This window comes from Manacus vitellinus, unplaced genomic scaffold (assembly GCF_001715985.3).
Source record: "Manacus vitellinus isolate BGI_N305 unplaced genomic scaffold, ASM171598v3 scaffold_4_pilon, whole genome shotgun sequence".
Taxonomy (NCBI): domain Eukaryota; kingdom Metazoa; phylum Chordata; class Aves; order Passeriformes; family Pipridae; genus Manacus; species Manacus vitellinus.
Genome location: NW_021940604.1, coordinates 31,402,719 through 31,417,050, shown reverse-complemented (window position 1 = coordinate 31,417,050; position 14,332 = coordinate 31,402,719). Strand labels below are relative to the sequence as shown.

Here is a 14,332-nt window from a genome sequence, read left to right as displayed (position 1 = left end):
GGTTTTGGTGATAACAAGACATCTTTGAAGAGCTGCAAGGCAGCTGAGGATTTACATTCAGTGAAGCCAACAGTGGAGATCAGGGGATGGAGCTGCAGTCGACAAAGCAGTTGGGGAGGCTGCGGTCACTGTCTCCCCGTGTTTGTTGCCAAGTGGGGTTGGCTGTTGGTCCGTCTGCAGGCGGCCACCTGCAGTGGAGCAGTGACATCAATCAGTCTGGTCTGGTTGTGTTGGGAAGCGTGATGAGCAACTGTTATGCAGATGCTCCCTGGGAGGCTACTAAATAGTCATTGTTGAAGTAATTAATAGCAACAAGTGAAAAAAAAAAAGCCCAGAATATGTTTTCAGATGTCCCAGACAGTGGTGATACTTAGGGCGATGAATCATGCAACTGTCCATATGAAAACTGAATAATTTTACTTGCCACAATAAAATATGTAATGAAAACAACAACAAAAAAAGAACAGAGACCAACATATAATCTACCAAATGTCTGTGGTGTCCACTTCAAAATGTTGATTTGTATAAAACCTAAGTCCAAAAATAGTATTGATGATGTTGTAAAGAAAAGTACAATCAAAAGCATATTGTTCTTGACCTGGTGGGGGGCTTTGCTGTTTTCCAGATATAGCTGATGATGATGTGGTTTTCACAATGACACCTTTGACTGGTTTTTAACTGTCTTTTGGGGCAGGAAGGGGTGAGAGGCAGTGTCCTCTCTTTAGCAAAATACATAGATCTTTTTCCTTAGTAGTTTATACTAGATCCGTGGTGGAACTAGAGAAAAAATCACTGAAAGGGAAGCAATGCTGCAGGTCTTGGACAAACCCTCTTAAAATCAGTTCAGAGAAATGGCAGATATATCAGCATCCTGCAGTAAATGATAAATGAGTTCCAGGAAGCTCACTCTTTCTAATGCAATAATCCACCTGCTGAAAAATGCTGCTATTCTAAAGTGAACACAATCTTTGTGTTTACGTCATATTTTATATATGATAAACTGCTTTGCAAAGAGGAAGAAAAAGAGTATTTCATAGATTTTATTATACTATTATGTACTAATAAAAAAAGAAACCCATTTTTCTCTGAGAGCTGAGCAAAGAACAGATGGGCAGTATTTAGACATTGGAAGTTTTCTTAGAAAGACTATTTTGTTATTATAAAATAGTAGCTATTATGTACCCTCCCATAACAGAATGGTCTGTCTCCATATCTTAATACTGGGCTATTCTAAAAGAATTTATTTTATTCTATTGTTTATGTTGCATAAAATGAAGCTACCAGGTGCTGGGAGTTTTTCTTGGACTACATGTTCCCCAGGGAAGTGGTCACAGCACCAAGCCTGCCAGAATTCAAGAAGCATTTGGATAATATTCTGAGATACATTGTGTGATTTTTGTGACTGTCCTTTGAAGGGACAGGAGTTGGACTCAATGATCCTTGTGGATCCCTTCCAACTCAGGATATTCTATTATTTTATGATTCTATGAATCTATTCTGTGCAATTTCTGGTGATAAACTAGAAAAGAGAATTTGGGGTCCCTTGCGGAAAACTGCAATCCCTTTTTCTTCTTTTTTCCTCTTTCATCTTGTACCTTGGTACACACAGAAACTTTTTGTTAGCTATGTAAGCATTCTTTTATTCAAATACTAATTTAACATAGTGATTGTACTGAGAGTGACCTGTGCTCTGGCATTGCATCTTTTCCATTTAGCTCAGGGGACTTCATAAAATTGATTAGCTCATAGCTCTTAAATCTTTCATAATTTTGGCTTTTTTTCTCTTCCCTCAGAAAGGAAGCTGGTGTTTTTAACTGTTTCCATGAATTTAGGAGAGTCTATCGCCTAGCCTTTCAGTATCTGTGATGTGTGATGTGTCCTGGACTGTCCTTTGACTTTCGAAAATCATTATTCCTGTGCTTTTTTTGTTACTGACGTGTAGGTGATACAGCCACTGAAGCAGCCTGGCAGCAGTTTGGAGGGGAGGGAGCTGGGGAGGGGGAAGGTGTGGAGAGTGTTTTTTGCCCTCTCTGCCAGTTGCATGGGAGAAGAGGGAGCTGCGAGCTTTAAAACCCTGCCACCAAGCAGCCAGCTGCCCACTCGCACCGTGCTGTGCCATCCCAGACAAACATCTCCTAGAGCATCTGTAGGGCAGTGTGACTCACTGAGCCAAGGGCATAATCCGTGGGGATGCAGCTGGACCTCAGCGCCGGGGGACAGTGTCTCACTGCTGCCGATCAGGAATACTAATCCACATTCAACCTGTCCTTTTCCACACTCCACTGATGGGGTGAACTCATAATCCTCGGGGGTGAGCAGGTTATCCTTGGAAGGGATTGCCCTGCAGTGGAGCAACTGAACCTGTGGGCATCACATCTGGCCAGTTTCCCTGGAGAGGCTCGGGGAAGTAGGTATTGCTTTCCCAGCCTGCCCCAGGTAAGTAATTTGATCTTAAACAAAGAAGCATAGAGATGGCTGTTTTTTATTTAAAAATGCATTAAATATTTTTAAAATAATTTTTGTTGTTTTGAAGGCAGAAGGTTTGAATATTCCCATGCTTTGTGCCTCCCCTGAGCTTCTGGATCTGGGGGGTGATAATGAGGGATTTAATTCTGGGCAGCAGGTGCTGGCAGCAGGGATGTGATGCAGTGCCTGTAATCATGTTGTCAGGTTAATTTTGCACTGTCTGGGTGTGAAAGGAGCAGTCGGGCTTCTAACTGTAGTCCTTGGGCATCTGGTACCTTCTTCCTGCTGCAGACGTTTTCAAGGAAAGACACTGTGTGTCTGAGGCTTGTAGAGAGTTAAAGCTGGTGGGGAGCAATGCCACTGCCAGTGTAGCCACTGTGCCAGGGAAGGGTCCCTTGAGAGAGGAATAAGAAGGTTGTTCCCACTCGCACTGGTCACCCATCTTTTCTTACCAGCTCAGGAGAAAAGGAAAGTTGGTCTTTCAGTTGTCTGGGCTTCCTATCCTAATCAGATGCACTGTTCTGAATTGCAAATAATCCCAGCGGAGGAGATGTAAAGCAGATGTCGTAGGGAATGAGACCTGTTGTGGGAGCAGGAGCCAGGCTTGTGCAGTGACTGCCCTCTGGAAACGGGAACTGACAACTGCTGGAAACTTGGACAAAGTGGGAGATATCTGTAAAAGACTGATACCTGAGTCAACACCTTGCTATGCTTTTTACGTATGATGCAAGTGGGGGAGAAGGCAAGAAGATAAACTACGTGATAACAGCAATGCTGTCACAGTTCGTCATTCCAGCATGGCAGGGCATGGTAGACTGAGGAGGCTTGTGATCTCCAGGGGGGATTGTGCTGCAGTAATGGGAAGACAGCGAGAGAAAAGGAACACAGTCAAACTAGGGAGTACAGTTTCCAGCATTTACTTTGCATCGGTATGTACCTGTTATCCAGGCTTTTCCCTGGCAGCCCAAACTGTCCACTGTTGTGTGTCAGTTCAGGTATTAGTGTGTGTTTCTAGTGGTGTGGCTAAGATGTGATGAACATCCACGGTTCTGCAGATTTGCTCAGAAATGTCAGTGTGTCAGGAAAATGTTTCCATTGACATTTTTGCAGTGAATATGGAAATCTCTCAGTGACAATGATGTTCCTGCTTTTCTTTTTTTTTTTTTTTTAATTTAAAGGGCAAGAAAACCAAGCAGAATCTGACCACAGGTGTTTTAAGATGCACAGAGCTGTCATTGTATTGTGCATGACTCCATCCAAAGTGTAGGCAACCAGCTTATGGGTAAGATTGGGGACAAACGATGGTACAGTTCACTTGGAAACCACCACTGCACAAGCAGGGGCTGGCACAGAAACACACCATCCCACTGCCTTAAAAACTCATGGAGAAAGATCCTTGTTGGAAGGCGTGCCCTGCACTGTGTGCCAGTCATGGACAGGAGGAGTGGGGTGTGCTCCTGGGTTATGGAGGTGCAGCTTTGGATGTGATGGGAGGGTCAGGGATATGTTGGAAGCAGGGGGGCCAGGATCATGTGGTGAGGGACACAGAGGAAGGGCGAGTGTTCATCTTGCTTTGGTAGCACAAGTTGCTGGAAATTAAATACTTAAGGAGGTGAGATTGAAACTTGTGTTGTTTTTCACAGATCAAATTAAGTGTAGGCCATCTGTATTTCTTGGCTTTTTTACATGGTTTGTACTATACAGTGCATAGCAGTGTGCCAGAGGAGCAGGGTATGATGTGTACAGTGCTAGTGAAGCACACAAGGGGTTTTTCTTCTGTCTTCCATATTTTCCATGTTCCCAGGGTGTCCAAACTGTGTCCATCACGTTGAGAGTGTGGGTAAGACCAGTCCAGTGACATAGCACAGCACTGTTCCTGTGTTGTCCCATGTTACACTGCCTTTGAGACCCAGAAGGTTTTTGTCTGGTTTCTCTGAAGAAATGTGTAGCTATTTTCATGTTGCTTCAAACATGTTTGCACTTAGAAAGCAAGAGAAAGGTGAGGAAAAACTAACCTGAATCTTCTGCCTGGAAATAGTATTGCCTAATGCTTATACTTAGAAATCAAGAGTCAGTTATGTGGAGTTATTTCCTGGCTTTTACATAACTTGCTGTTAACCTCAGAGAAACCGGTTTCACAATACCCTGTTAAGCATTCAGTTAAACAGGGCTACAGCATCTTCTTGTTGCAGAGGTGTACTGGTGAATACAAGCTTGTAACATTGGAGCCATGTTCATTGAAGGGTCTTGTCCTCAGTATTTAGGAGACGGGGAGTTCATGTGCCACAACCAGCCATGCATTTTCTCCTTATTGCTGGGAGTGTCTTCCTGGTGTGAGGCTGGAAATAAAATCTTTCTGCTGTTCTGCTGAAGCTGTTAGCAAAAATGTCACTACTCTGAGTGGTGGGATTATGATGGGGAGGGCCTTGTACTATCAGCTAAACTGAGAAAAACAAATCAGTTTAGGGGGGAGCAAAGCCATTAAGCAGTAATAGCTTTTAGTTATTGCTGTTTGGAGATGGATTCAAAGGTATAACATAAGGGTGAAAGACATTGTATTCCACTATCAATCTCCAAGATCATCTAGTCCTGCACCTATTATTCTTAGACTATGTGGAGTGTATCGTGCTAGTAGCTGTTAAGGAGCAGTACAGTGATATTTCAAGAGATAGAGAAAGACAAATCATCTGTATACACACTGGTTATCTTGAGTGTGTTTTTCCTGTACTGAAACAATTACATACCAAAGTGGCAAAAGCACAAATAAAGCTGATATCTTCCTCAGATGGGCACGCTCTGGATCCTATGTGTCAAAGCGTTCTGTGGATACGTTTTCTGGAATTATATCAGAAATCTCTTTTCAGCTCTGATGGCTCATTGAATGGGTCAGTGTAGCCCAGGCAGACGAACGTACTGTTTGCATGATGAGTTCTAAATCTGAATTGTTTCTGTGGTCAGTGGGGCATGATGTCAGCACTGTGGGGGGAACATAGTTTCTCACTGACAGCAAAGATGATTGTTTTCCAGTTGCAGGTTGTGATCCCTCCCTAGGGTGTCCTTGGGATGGTTCAGGGGAGGCTATGAAGCATTTTATACTCGTGAGGGAATAGTCAGCTGCCTTTAATTGCTGACTGCACTCTGTCCTTCTAGGACAGAGGTTTGTGTATTTATATCAGCAACCAGTAACTATAACCTATTCTTGTTCCCTTGGCCAACAGTAGTTAACCCATCCTTGGCTAATTAAAGTCTGGGAAACTTGGGGGGAAGGAGAGGATGAAAGGGGGCCACACAAATGCAGTTTAGCCCAAAAGACAGTTAAGCTCTCAGAAAGTTTAAGGATTTTTGTCCCAACCAAGGGAAACGAGGGCACATTCAAAATGTGCTACTGTCTACACCCCTCTGCATTGTAACAGAAGTGCAATGTGTTCAGTGGGTTCCAAGGGGTTTTTGTGACCCCCTCCCAAACCAGTGCAAAGACAAACACTCAGGGAGGAGTTGCTGCAGCACTTCTGTTTCTGAAAGCTTGCTGACAGCAGTGTTGTTTTCTGATCCGTAGGTCCAGAGGATGGCATAGCAATAACGTCACTGTCCAGGGAGCTGGAGTCCTTCCTCGCCTGTTTGCATGCTGCTTGAACTGATCCCAAGCCTTTGTTTTTGGACTGAAGAAACCTGAAAACCTTTCTCTCCTAATTCATGAGCCAGCAGGATGTGGTCGCCGTGCTTTCAGAACGCCTGCTTGTAGCCGCCTACAAAGGCCAAGTGGAGAATGTGGTGCAGCTTATCAACAGGGGTGCCAAGGTAGCGGTTACCAAGGTAACAAGAGAAAAACGCTTTGCGAAAGCCCTGGGAACTAATGTAACTCCTAGACCATTGTCTGTGAAAATGCCTTCCTAGCTTTACCAATCTGAATGTGACTGAGGTTAGTGTTCGGATTTCCTTAAAGTTTATACTTAATAGCTCACGTAAATTTGCAGTATAGTGCATGTCTTGTTTTTATACACTTCCCAGCGGACGCAGCTGTGATGAACACTGAGTCCTCAGAAACACAGTGTGTTGATGGACGGGCAGCGACATTTTTCAAAGCATGCATTGGCTTTTGAGCGCTGTGTGATCTGATGAATGGAGCAATTCATCACTGTCAAGGGAAGGCAGTTCAGAGCACCCATCTCTCTGGGTGAGGGGATGGGGAAAAGCCACCTCTGTGGTAGGGTAGGATATGCAGAGAGTATTTCTTTTTGTTGAAGTCTCTTGGTACAGCAGCCTCACTTATACCCAACATTCTCATTGATTCGTTCTGTGTAGTCCCTTAGTTCCAGACTTGGGGGTTGCAAACTGTGTTCCCCATACCTTCGAGATAAGGCCAGCATCAAAGGATTTCTGCTTAGATATTAAGAGAGTTCAAAATGTTATTCACCTATTCCTAACTCTCAACATGTTATAAATAATACTAGCATATAAAAAATTAGGTAGATCTGGCTGTTGCGGAGAAGGTTTGATCAGCAAAAAACCTGTTTTGATGAACTGTTGTTCTCCATTGTATCTATTTTTTTTGCATTTCCATTTTGGTTTTGAACCTTATATATGTATGGGAGCTAATATTTACAGATAGAAAGCAAATGTGAGTACACTTGATAAAAAGAGGAAAAGACAGATTACTTATCTGTCAGTGACAGTTGTTTTCAGTCCCTTTGCAGTGTTTGAATTGTAGATAATATTTATTTTGAAAGCTGGAGTGATCCAAGGACAACCTGTGTTTGTGAGTTTTGTTTGCCAAAATAAGTGGCCTCTTGTTGCTAGATACAAAGCACAGATGTAATAAACATGAATAGTCCCATAAAGATGCCTGTTTGGCTCTGTAGTCCAAGCAGCTCTGTAGCTGATATACAGCTATTAAAGGTAGTCAGTAATAGACCAGGAAATACTGACTTACAGATGCCTGACTGGTAGCTCAGGGTTTTGTGGTTGCATGTTTTCTTCTGTTTGATATTTTTAAGATCATGAGCTTTGGATACTACTGAGGAACCTACCTGAAAATACACAAATATTAGAAAGGATACTGTACTTTGTATAAATGTGTGCATTAATGTAATTTCGAATTTAGTTTCCACACTGTTTGAACATAAAATGTGATATCCCTTGGTTTCCAGAATAATTATGCCACTGATTTAACTGCTTTATGGAACTAATTGCCCTAATCCACAATTCAAATGCAAAATTTAACTGCTTTATGGAACTAGTTGCCCTAATCCACAATTCAAATGCAAAATTGACAGTTTCTCATTTTTAAGGTTGATTATTGCACTACTGTCAATGCCTTCTGTTAATTACAGTAACAAACACATCGTGTAGATCTGACTTTGAAACACAAAATCAGTTTAATTTGATATAATGCAGATTTGCCAGAGTTGATAAGTTTTTCTTTCCTGTATGACACAGAGTGGCTTGCTTGCTTTGTTGTTCAACCCTTGTGTGGAAAATCAAAGCAGAGCTTATTTGGCAGCTGAACTGCACCCAGGTACAGAGTTCATGTTTCTGTTGGACAGCTGTGAACTCTGAGGCCATTCCTGTAGCTGATCTAGTATTGCAGAATTGTAGCTATTCTTTCCTGAAAGTTGTAGGTTATCCCCATGGAGTCCAGGGAGGGAAGATGACAAAAGCTGTCCCTCTTGCCATTCTGGGTGCATCCCAGCACACCACCAGACAGTACAGATGAGGTACTCGGGTAACCTGGTGACAAGCCCTGCTCAGAAGAGATGAAGTCAGATCAGCAAGGCTGTGGAGGAGTGCACAGAGGAGTGCACTCAGAGAAGCAACCAAGGCTACATGCATGGGGTATTTTGGAGGTGCACACACACTTATTCCTCCCATGCTGTGAGCCAGATAGAGGTGAGTGCAATGTGAACCAAGAGGCGTGAGACCAAGCTGCTGCCCTCAACAAAGCCCATCAGTTCAGGCTCTGTAGTGTCCTGTCCAGGTCTACACAGCGTCCAGTTTGCATCTGGCTCTCATTCAGCCAGCTGTATAGAGAGAGCATATGCATATTTGCTTATGAAAGGCTGTATAAACATACCCTGGGAAGAGCTTGGCTTGCTAATCTGATGGCACACAAAGGCTGGAAGGAGAAAGAGATGTGTAAAGTTAAGGACAAGGTTGTCACAAGAGCAAGGATGTATAAATTAGTCTCAAGTATATTTAAACTGGAAATTTAAAGGGATTTTTTAGCCATTACAGCAACACGTTCTTGTGCAGTCTTTCAATAAGCAGAAAAAGTGCAAAATAAGAACTACTTTTGGGATAGGAGTTGTTAATTTTAGAATGGAAATTAGATGGCAGGTTTGTTGTAGCACACTGATCTAGACAAAGCTTTCAGATGAACTGAAATTTAGAGCTGTCTCCTCCTCCAAGATAAAACTCATTGCACAGTGGAGCATAGAAATAAATTTATTCATGTGCATGCCTTAGTTCTCTTTTACCTGTATGTCTTCTTCTTTTATTCAGTTTTCAGTTTGTTCTGTCAAATTAATTTTAAATTATAGGGATTTGCATTAAAAAAACCCTGGATCTGGTACTGGTCAACCAAAATTCCTGCTGGATTCTGTGAGTTTTATTGGAGGAAGACATGAGGAGACAAAGCTCTTTGAAGGGAGAGAAAAAGTTCCCATAGCACTGTAGGCTTTAAATGTATTTCAGATATGCATCTGTAAGCACAGACCAGTTCTTATGAATAACACTGTGCAGAGCCACAGCTTGAAGTGACTAGGATCTAGAGCTAAATGCTAGAGACTTCTTTATTCAAAATGGATTAATTGAGCATAGCTTAAGGAAAATGAAGGATATTTTCTGTAACAAATCAAGTACTAGTAAGTGCCAGATAGCTGGCTTGTCCAGTTCTATTTTTGTTGTATATGGAAGGTCATATGATATAGTTAATTGTTGTTTCAGAAAAACAACAATTGTTGTTTCAGAAAACAACAATTCAACTGTGAAATAGTATTTCATTTTTGTCACCTCTAAGTAGATGATTTCAGACAAAGAAGAATATGAAAGAAACAACTGGAGAATCCAGTTGTGTGTCCAGGTGCTCACTAGTGTTTCCTCGGGAATGCACTTGTTTCATTTTGCCAGCATTACTAGCAAGGCATCTGTGCAGGTGAAGTCAATATGGAAAGGTGCACCTCCTCTGACTCCAGCAAGGGACACTTGGGCTCATTCCAGATTTGGGGCCTTTTAGAATATGTAAAGAAGAGCTGATGGGCACTAGGTCACTCTGCTGCTACTGACCCTCGCCAGAGTGGATGAGGGGTGGTGGCACTGCAGTGCACATGCACTGAGTGCTTGTCCTGGTGCTGGGATGTGGGGCTGTGGCCAAGAGAAGGTGTGGTGCTCAGCAGAGGCTTCATGACTCTGCTCTTTTCTAAGGGCACCTGCTCCGTCAGGTGCTCTGTTGCCACTCTGCCCCATATGACAAAGAGGTAATTTCCATTTTTACGCCTTTTCATGTGACGTTCTTCAAATGTATAGCTGTTTTCTTTATGAAAAAGGCAAAAAAATCCCCTGAACAACCGATCATACATATTGGCTAATGCAACAAGCAGGTTCCCTTATCAAGTACTTTGGTGAATAAGCTGCAAAACCTGGAAAACTAGGAACTGAGCCTGCTATAATTCAGTCTTTTCTTCCAAGCAAGAAAACTGGTCCCTTCTTTCAGTCCTTTTGTAGCAGAGCTCTCTTTCAGTGACATTACTGACAGCTGCACTTTGACACAAAAGCGTTGGAACTTCTGCTGAGCTGATGTCTTGCGGTCCTCTCAGGATGTTGCTGTCCTTTTCCTGGGTTACTTTTCTTTTCATTCTGAGGTAGATTAGGGAGAGGGCTATGGACCACTAGGAATGGCCCCGGAGGAGCCATGGTAGTGACATCTCAAATCAGGTCAGGTCTTCTCTCAAGCTTGTTCCTATAACGCTGCCTGGAGCATGGAGGGCAGTGGGATTTCACCTCCCAGACATCTGCTTCTGGTGCATCCCAAGGATGCCTGGCTGAAACAAGTCACTTCTGGAGCTCAAATTTCCAGGTATGAACCTCTGTGCTCCAGCTCACCAAAGCAAATACTGGGTGTTGGGTTTCACTGGGGTGTTGCAGCACAGGGTGTAGCATTCAATAGCAAGATTAATAGGGCCTGAAAAAGCTGTGTTAGGAAGCACACACAGAGGAGCACACTGCTTCTCTGGTAAACACAGAAAAGATCAACAGAAGAAATCATAAAGGTGGCACAGGCACTTTTAGTGTAATTTGTGTAGTGTCATGGGTTTTATGAGTATTTTCAAAGAGAAGCAGAATATAGCTTTTCTGCAGAACATAGCGTTAAGATCATAGCTATAAAATTGAATTCTGCAGAGAAGGAATGATAATTCAGAAAAAAAAGCCCCAAGGAAATGCAAAAAGTAGTACTTCTGTTTTGATTCAGTGATTCTGTTTGTTTGATTTAACTTTTGAACTAATCATGTTATGAACATGCCATGTGGCAACACTTTAGTAATGCTGGGGTACTTTGAGTCTCAACTTCAGAGCACGTTGAGTTCTTTAAAGCAATCTCTTTTTTTCTTCTGTTTTAAGTTAAGACAGAAACAAAAAAGGAAATGTATTTTGGTGCTTTCACATTTTTGCACTCCTTCAGTTTGTAAAGCTAATTGTGTCTGTTTTAAACAATACATAAAGATAAATGAAAAGGGACTAGCGAACATTTAGGGACTTCTGAATGCCTGTTGAGGTCGGTGGGAAACTTTCTGCTGACTTGAGCAAGCAGGTTATTCATGGAGAACAGTCTAACAAATCATCAGTGTGAACAATGTGACAAGACTTGGATTTTGCTTTCAAGCTTTCCAATAAAATGTGGATAGGCATTTTTTGTACGAGTGCAGAATGGATGAATAAATAACAGTCCTTGTGCATCACAAGTGCAGGGTGAGATGGAGAACTGAATGTACTTTCATGAAGTATCTACACATACATAAACATAGGGAAAGATCATGCAGCTTGGGCTACTGAGGCCCCCCTGGATGGTTTGGTTGTGGAGTGCATACACTGGCAAACATACTCTTCTGAAAGTTCTGCTTTTAGATGGTGTGTATCGACAGGTGCCTGACAATGTCTGAAAGTTAGAATACGGATTAAATACAAACAAAAACCTACCCTTGCATTTTACTGCTGAAACTCATGTGGCTGTTTACAGTGCTTGGCTGCAGCCTAATACGCCCCACAGCTATAGCAGCGTGTCATGGTGGTTGGAAGTTGCAGCCTTAGTCAAATAGCTCCCATTTATTTTGTCAATAAGTCCATGACGGGGGACCATTTGTATGATTTGTTGCCTGATGAAGCAATTGTTTACATTTGAATAGAAGTCCAAATTGCTTTTTTTTTAACATATGAGTGACTGCTTTATTGGTTCATTAATCCCAAGTTGTAGCAGTCTCTCATTTATATTTGTAATAACCCCCAAACCATTACAGTTCATATTTGGCAATGCTCACAAGCTTTTAAGTCAGTAGTCTGCATGTTGAACAGTCCCTCCATTTAGTGTTGTCTCCTTGCAATGAGCATCTAGGAGACACCCATGTTTGTACATGTTTCCTTTCCCCCTTAGACCCTTGTGTGTATTCAGATAAACCCCCTGTGGTGGGTTGACCTTGGCTGGACACCAGCTGCCCACCCAGACGCTCTATCACTCCCCTTCTCAGCCAGACAGGGGAGAGAGTAAGGTGGAGAAAACAGCTCATGGGTTGGGATAAGGTGGTTTATTTAAAGCAAAAGCAAAGTGGAAGCTTGTGCGTGCAAAAGGGAAGCGAAAGATAACATAGTTTATTCTCTACTTCCCATGAGCAGCGATGTTTGGCCACTCCGGAGAAGCAGGGCTTCAGCACATGTAATGGTTCCTTAGCAGGCAGCCATTGGAGACAGTGAATGCCTGCCTTCCTGCTCCTTGACTTAGCTTATATCTGAGCTGATGTCACATGGTCTGGAATATCCCTTTGGTCAGTGTGGGTCAGCTGGCCTACTTGAGTCCCCTCCCAGGATCTTGCCCTCGACTGAGGAAGGAATGTTACAGTGCTGATGCTGTGCTCAGCAGTAGCCAGAACACTGGTGTGTTTATCAGCACCCTTCTAGCTACCAATGCAAAGCACAGCATTGTGAAGGCTACTATGAGAAATGAACTCCAGCTCAGCCAGACCCAATACACCCCCTCTTTGGTGCTGCAGCATTGAGTGCAAAATGTCTTTATGGAGGAGACACACAGAGGGAGTTTTGTCTGTCTATCTTCATCTCTCTTCCACCTATGTATTTTGGGTAGGGTGCATTGCTGTGAGAGAAGAACTTTGTGGGCTATTAGTTTGACTTACAGCCCTGACTGTTGCTGCTGTGGCAAAAACTCATTCAATGTTTCTCTCCAAAGCTTGCTGTGCTCCAAGTTTGTCATCACAGCATGAAGGGCACCCAAACTCCTTGTCCCTTCCTCACGGTTTATTCTGGATTAGTGTGTGCATGCATATGGACATACATACCTGTGTGTATGTTTGTGTGGGGAAATGGCTGGGAATGTTTTTCCAGTGTTTGTGTTGCCCATACTGGAACACTGTCCATCTGTACCACCCATCTCTGCTCTCATTTTGAATGTTACTGGGAAGAAAATCTGGCATTGCCAGGTTTTGCAGGGTTATGATTAATCTTGAGATGATCGGTGCTCTTTCAAAAGCCTGAACCTCTAATTAGTATAATGTGCTGGAATTGATTCTCTTCCCACTCTCCTGTCTTAGGTACTGTCACAGTTTTTGTTTATAGTGTCCCTTTAAAGTGGGAAGAACTCAAGGACTGCAGGTGTGCAGAAGCTCTGGTTACTGAAGGTCTCTCTCTAGGGCTCTCCAATAGATGAGATGCCTCTGAACCTATGTTTCTGTATAGAGAATCTGAAACACACAAACCCTCTGGAATAAAAGTGGTCCTTTAGTCTTTCAACCCATTTATTAATTTATTTAAAAAAGAAAAAAAAACAAACAAAAAACAACCTGAGTTTTAGGGACCTGGATAATATTTTTGAATGCTTTGGGGATGACGATAGGGGAAATGCACAGTTAACATGAACCTCTCTTCAATGAGTGACAAGAACATCCAGGCCCTTGCTTGCAGCTCTCCCTGGCCCTGCAGTGGCCTCTTCCAGCAAGTGCCCTCTCGTCCTCCAGCGCCCATATCCTGTTGGGTAGGTTCCAGGGACAGCAGTGCTCCCTGGAGTGAGGGCAGCCTCCTCCAGATAAGCCCATTCTTCAGGGCAGCTTTATTTTAATGTGGCTTAAGGCACTGAATGGGCAGGTGAAGGTCATGTGATCTTGATCTTCTGTGGTTTTGCAGCCTTTTCCTGCGCTTGTGCCCTGCCAGCAGGCACAATGTCTCACAATTGCCTAGGAACATGTGATGGTTGAGGAAAACATGCCCCTCGTATTGATACAAACTCCTATTCTGTTTTCATAGTTTACTTTTAACACAGTGCCTTTGGCTGCATGTCAGCATTTTTTTGGTGGTTAGAGCTGGTTATCTTATCAGAAAGTTTTCCTGTTGGGATGTACTCATGTTGTTCACACTATTTTCCTTCTAATGTACATGAGCTGGCTTCAAGTTGGGTTGGTTTGGGATTTTTCCTGATCCATGTACAGATTGCTATAAATTGTTTTCGCGATATATTAATAACCTGCTGGGAAATTAGATAGATGCCTGGATTAGGTGATTTACATATTGGCATTAAGTAATGCAGAAAAGTCAGAACCTGTAAATCTGAATGTACTGACACACATATTCATAATCCAAACATATTGTTCATAGC

The 14,332-nt window shown here is 42.8% G+C and overlaps 1 protein-coding gene across 5 annotated transcripts in view; it reads left to right on the top strand.

Moving 5' to 3' along the window:
• ANKRD6 (ankyrin repeat domain 6) overlaps window positions 1-14,332 on the top strand; it is a 90,831-nt gene that overhangs the window by 47,191 nt on the left and 29,308 nt on the right. For 3 of the 5 annotated variants that reach the window (XM_018078055.2, XM_018078052.2, XM_018078050.2), the window contains exon 1: window positions 6,311-6,385. Coding sequence is in view for 2 of the 5 variants with exons in the window: in XM_018078053.2 (XP_017933542.2) it covers window positions 6,160-6,279 (120 nt within the window). In the remaining 3 variants the exon portion in view is untranslated. Of the gene's footprint in view, window positions 1-6,022; window positions 6,280-6,310; window positions 6,386-14,332 lie in introns of those variants that run through there. The other 2 variants (XM_018078053.2, XM_018078054.2) reach the window with 1 other exon arrangement.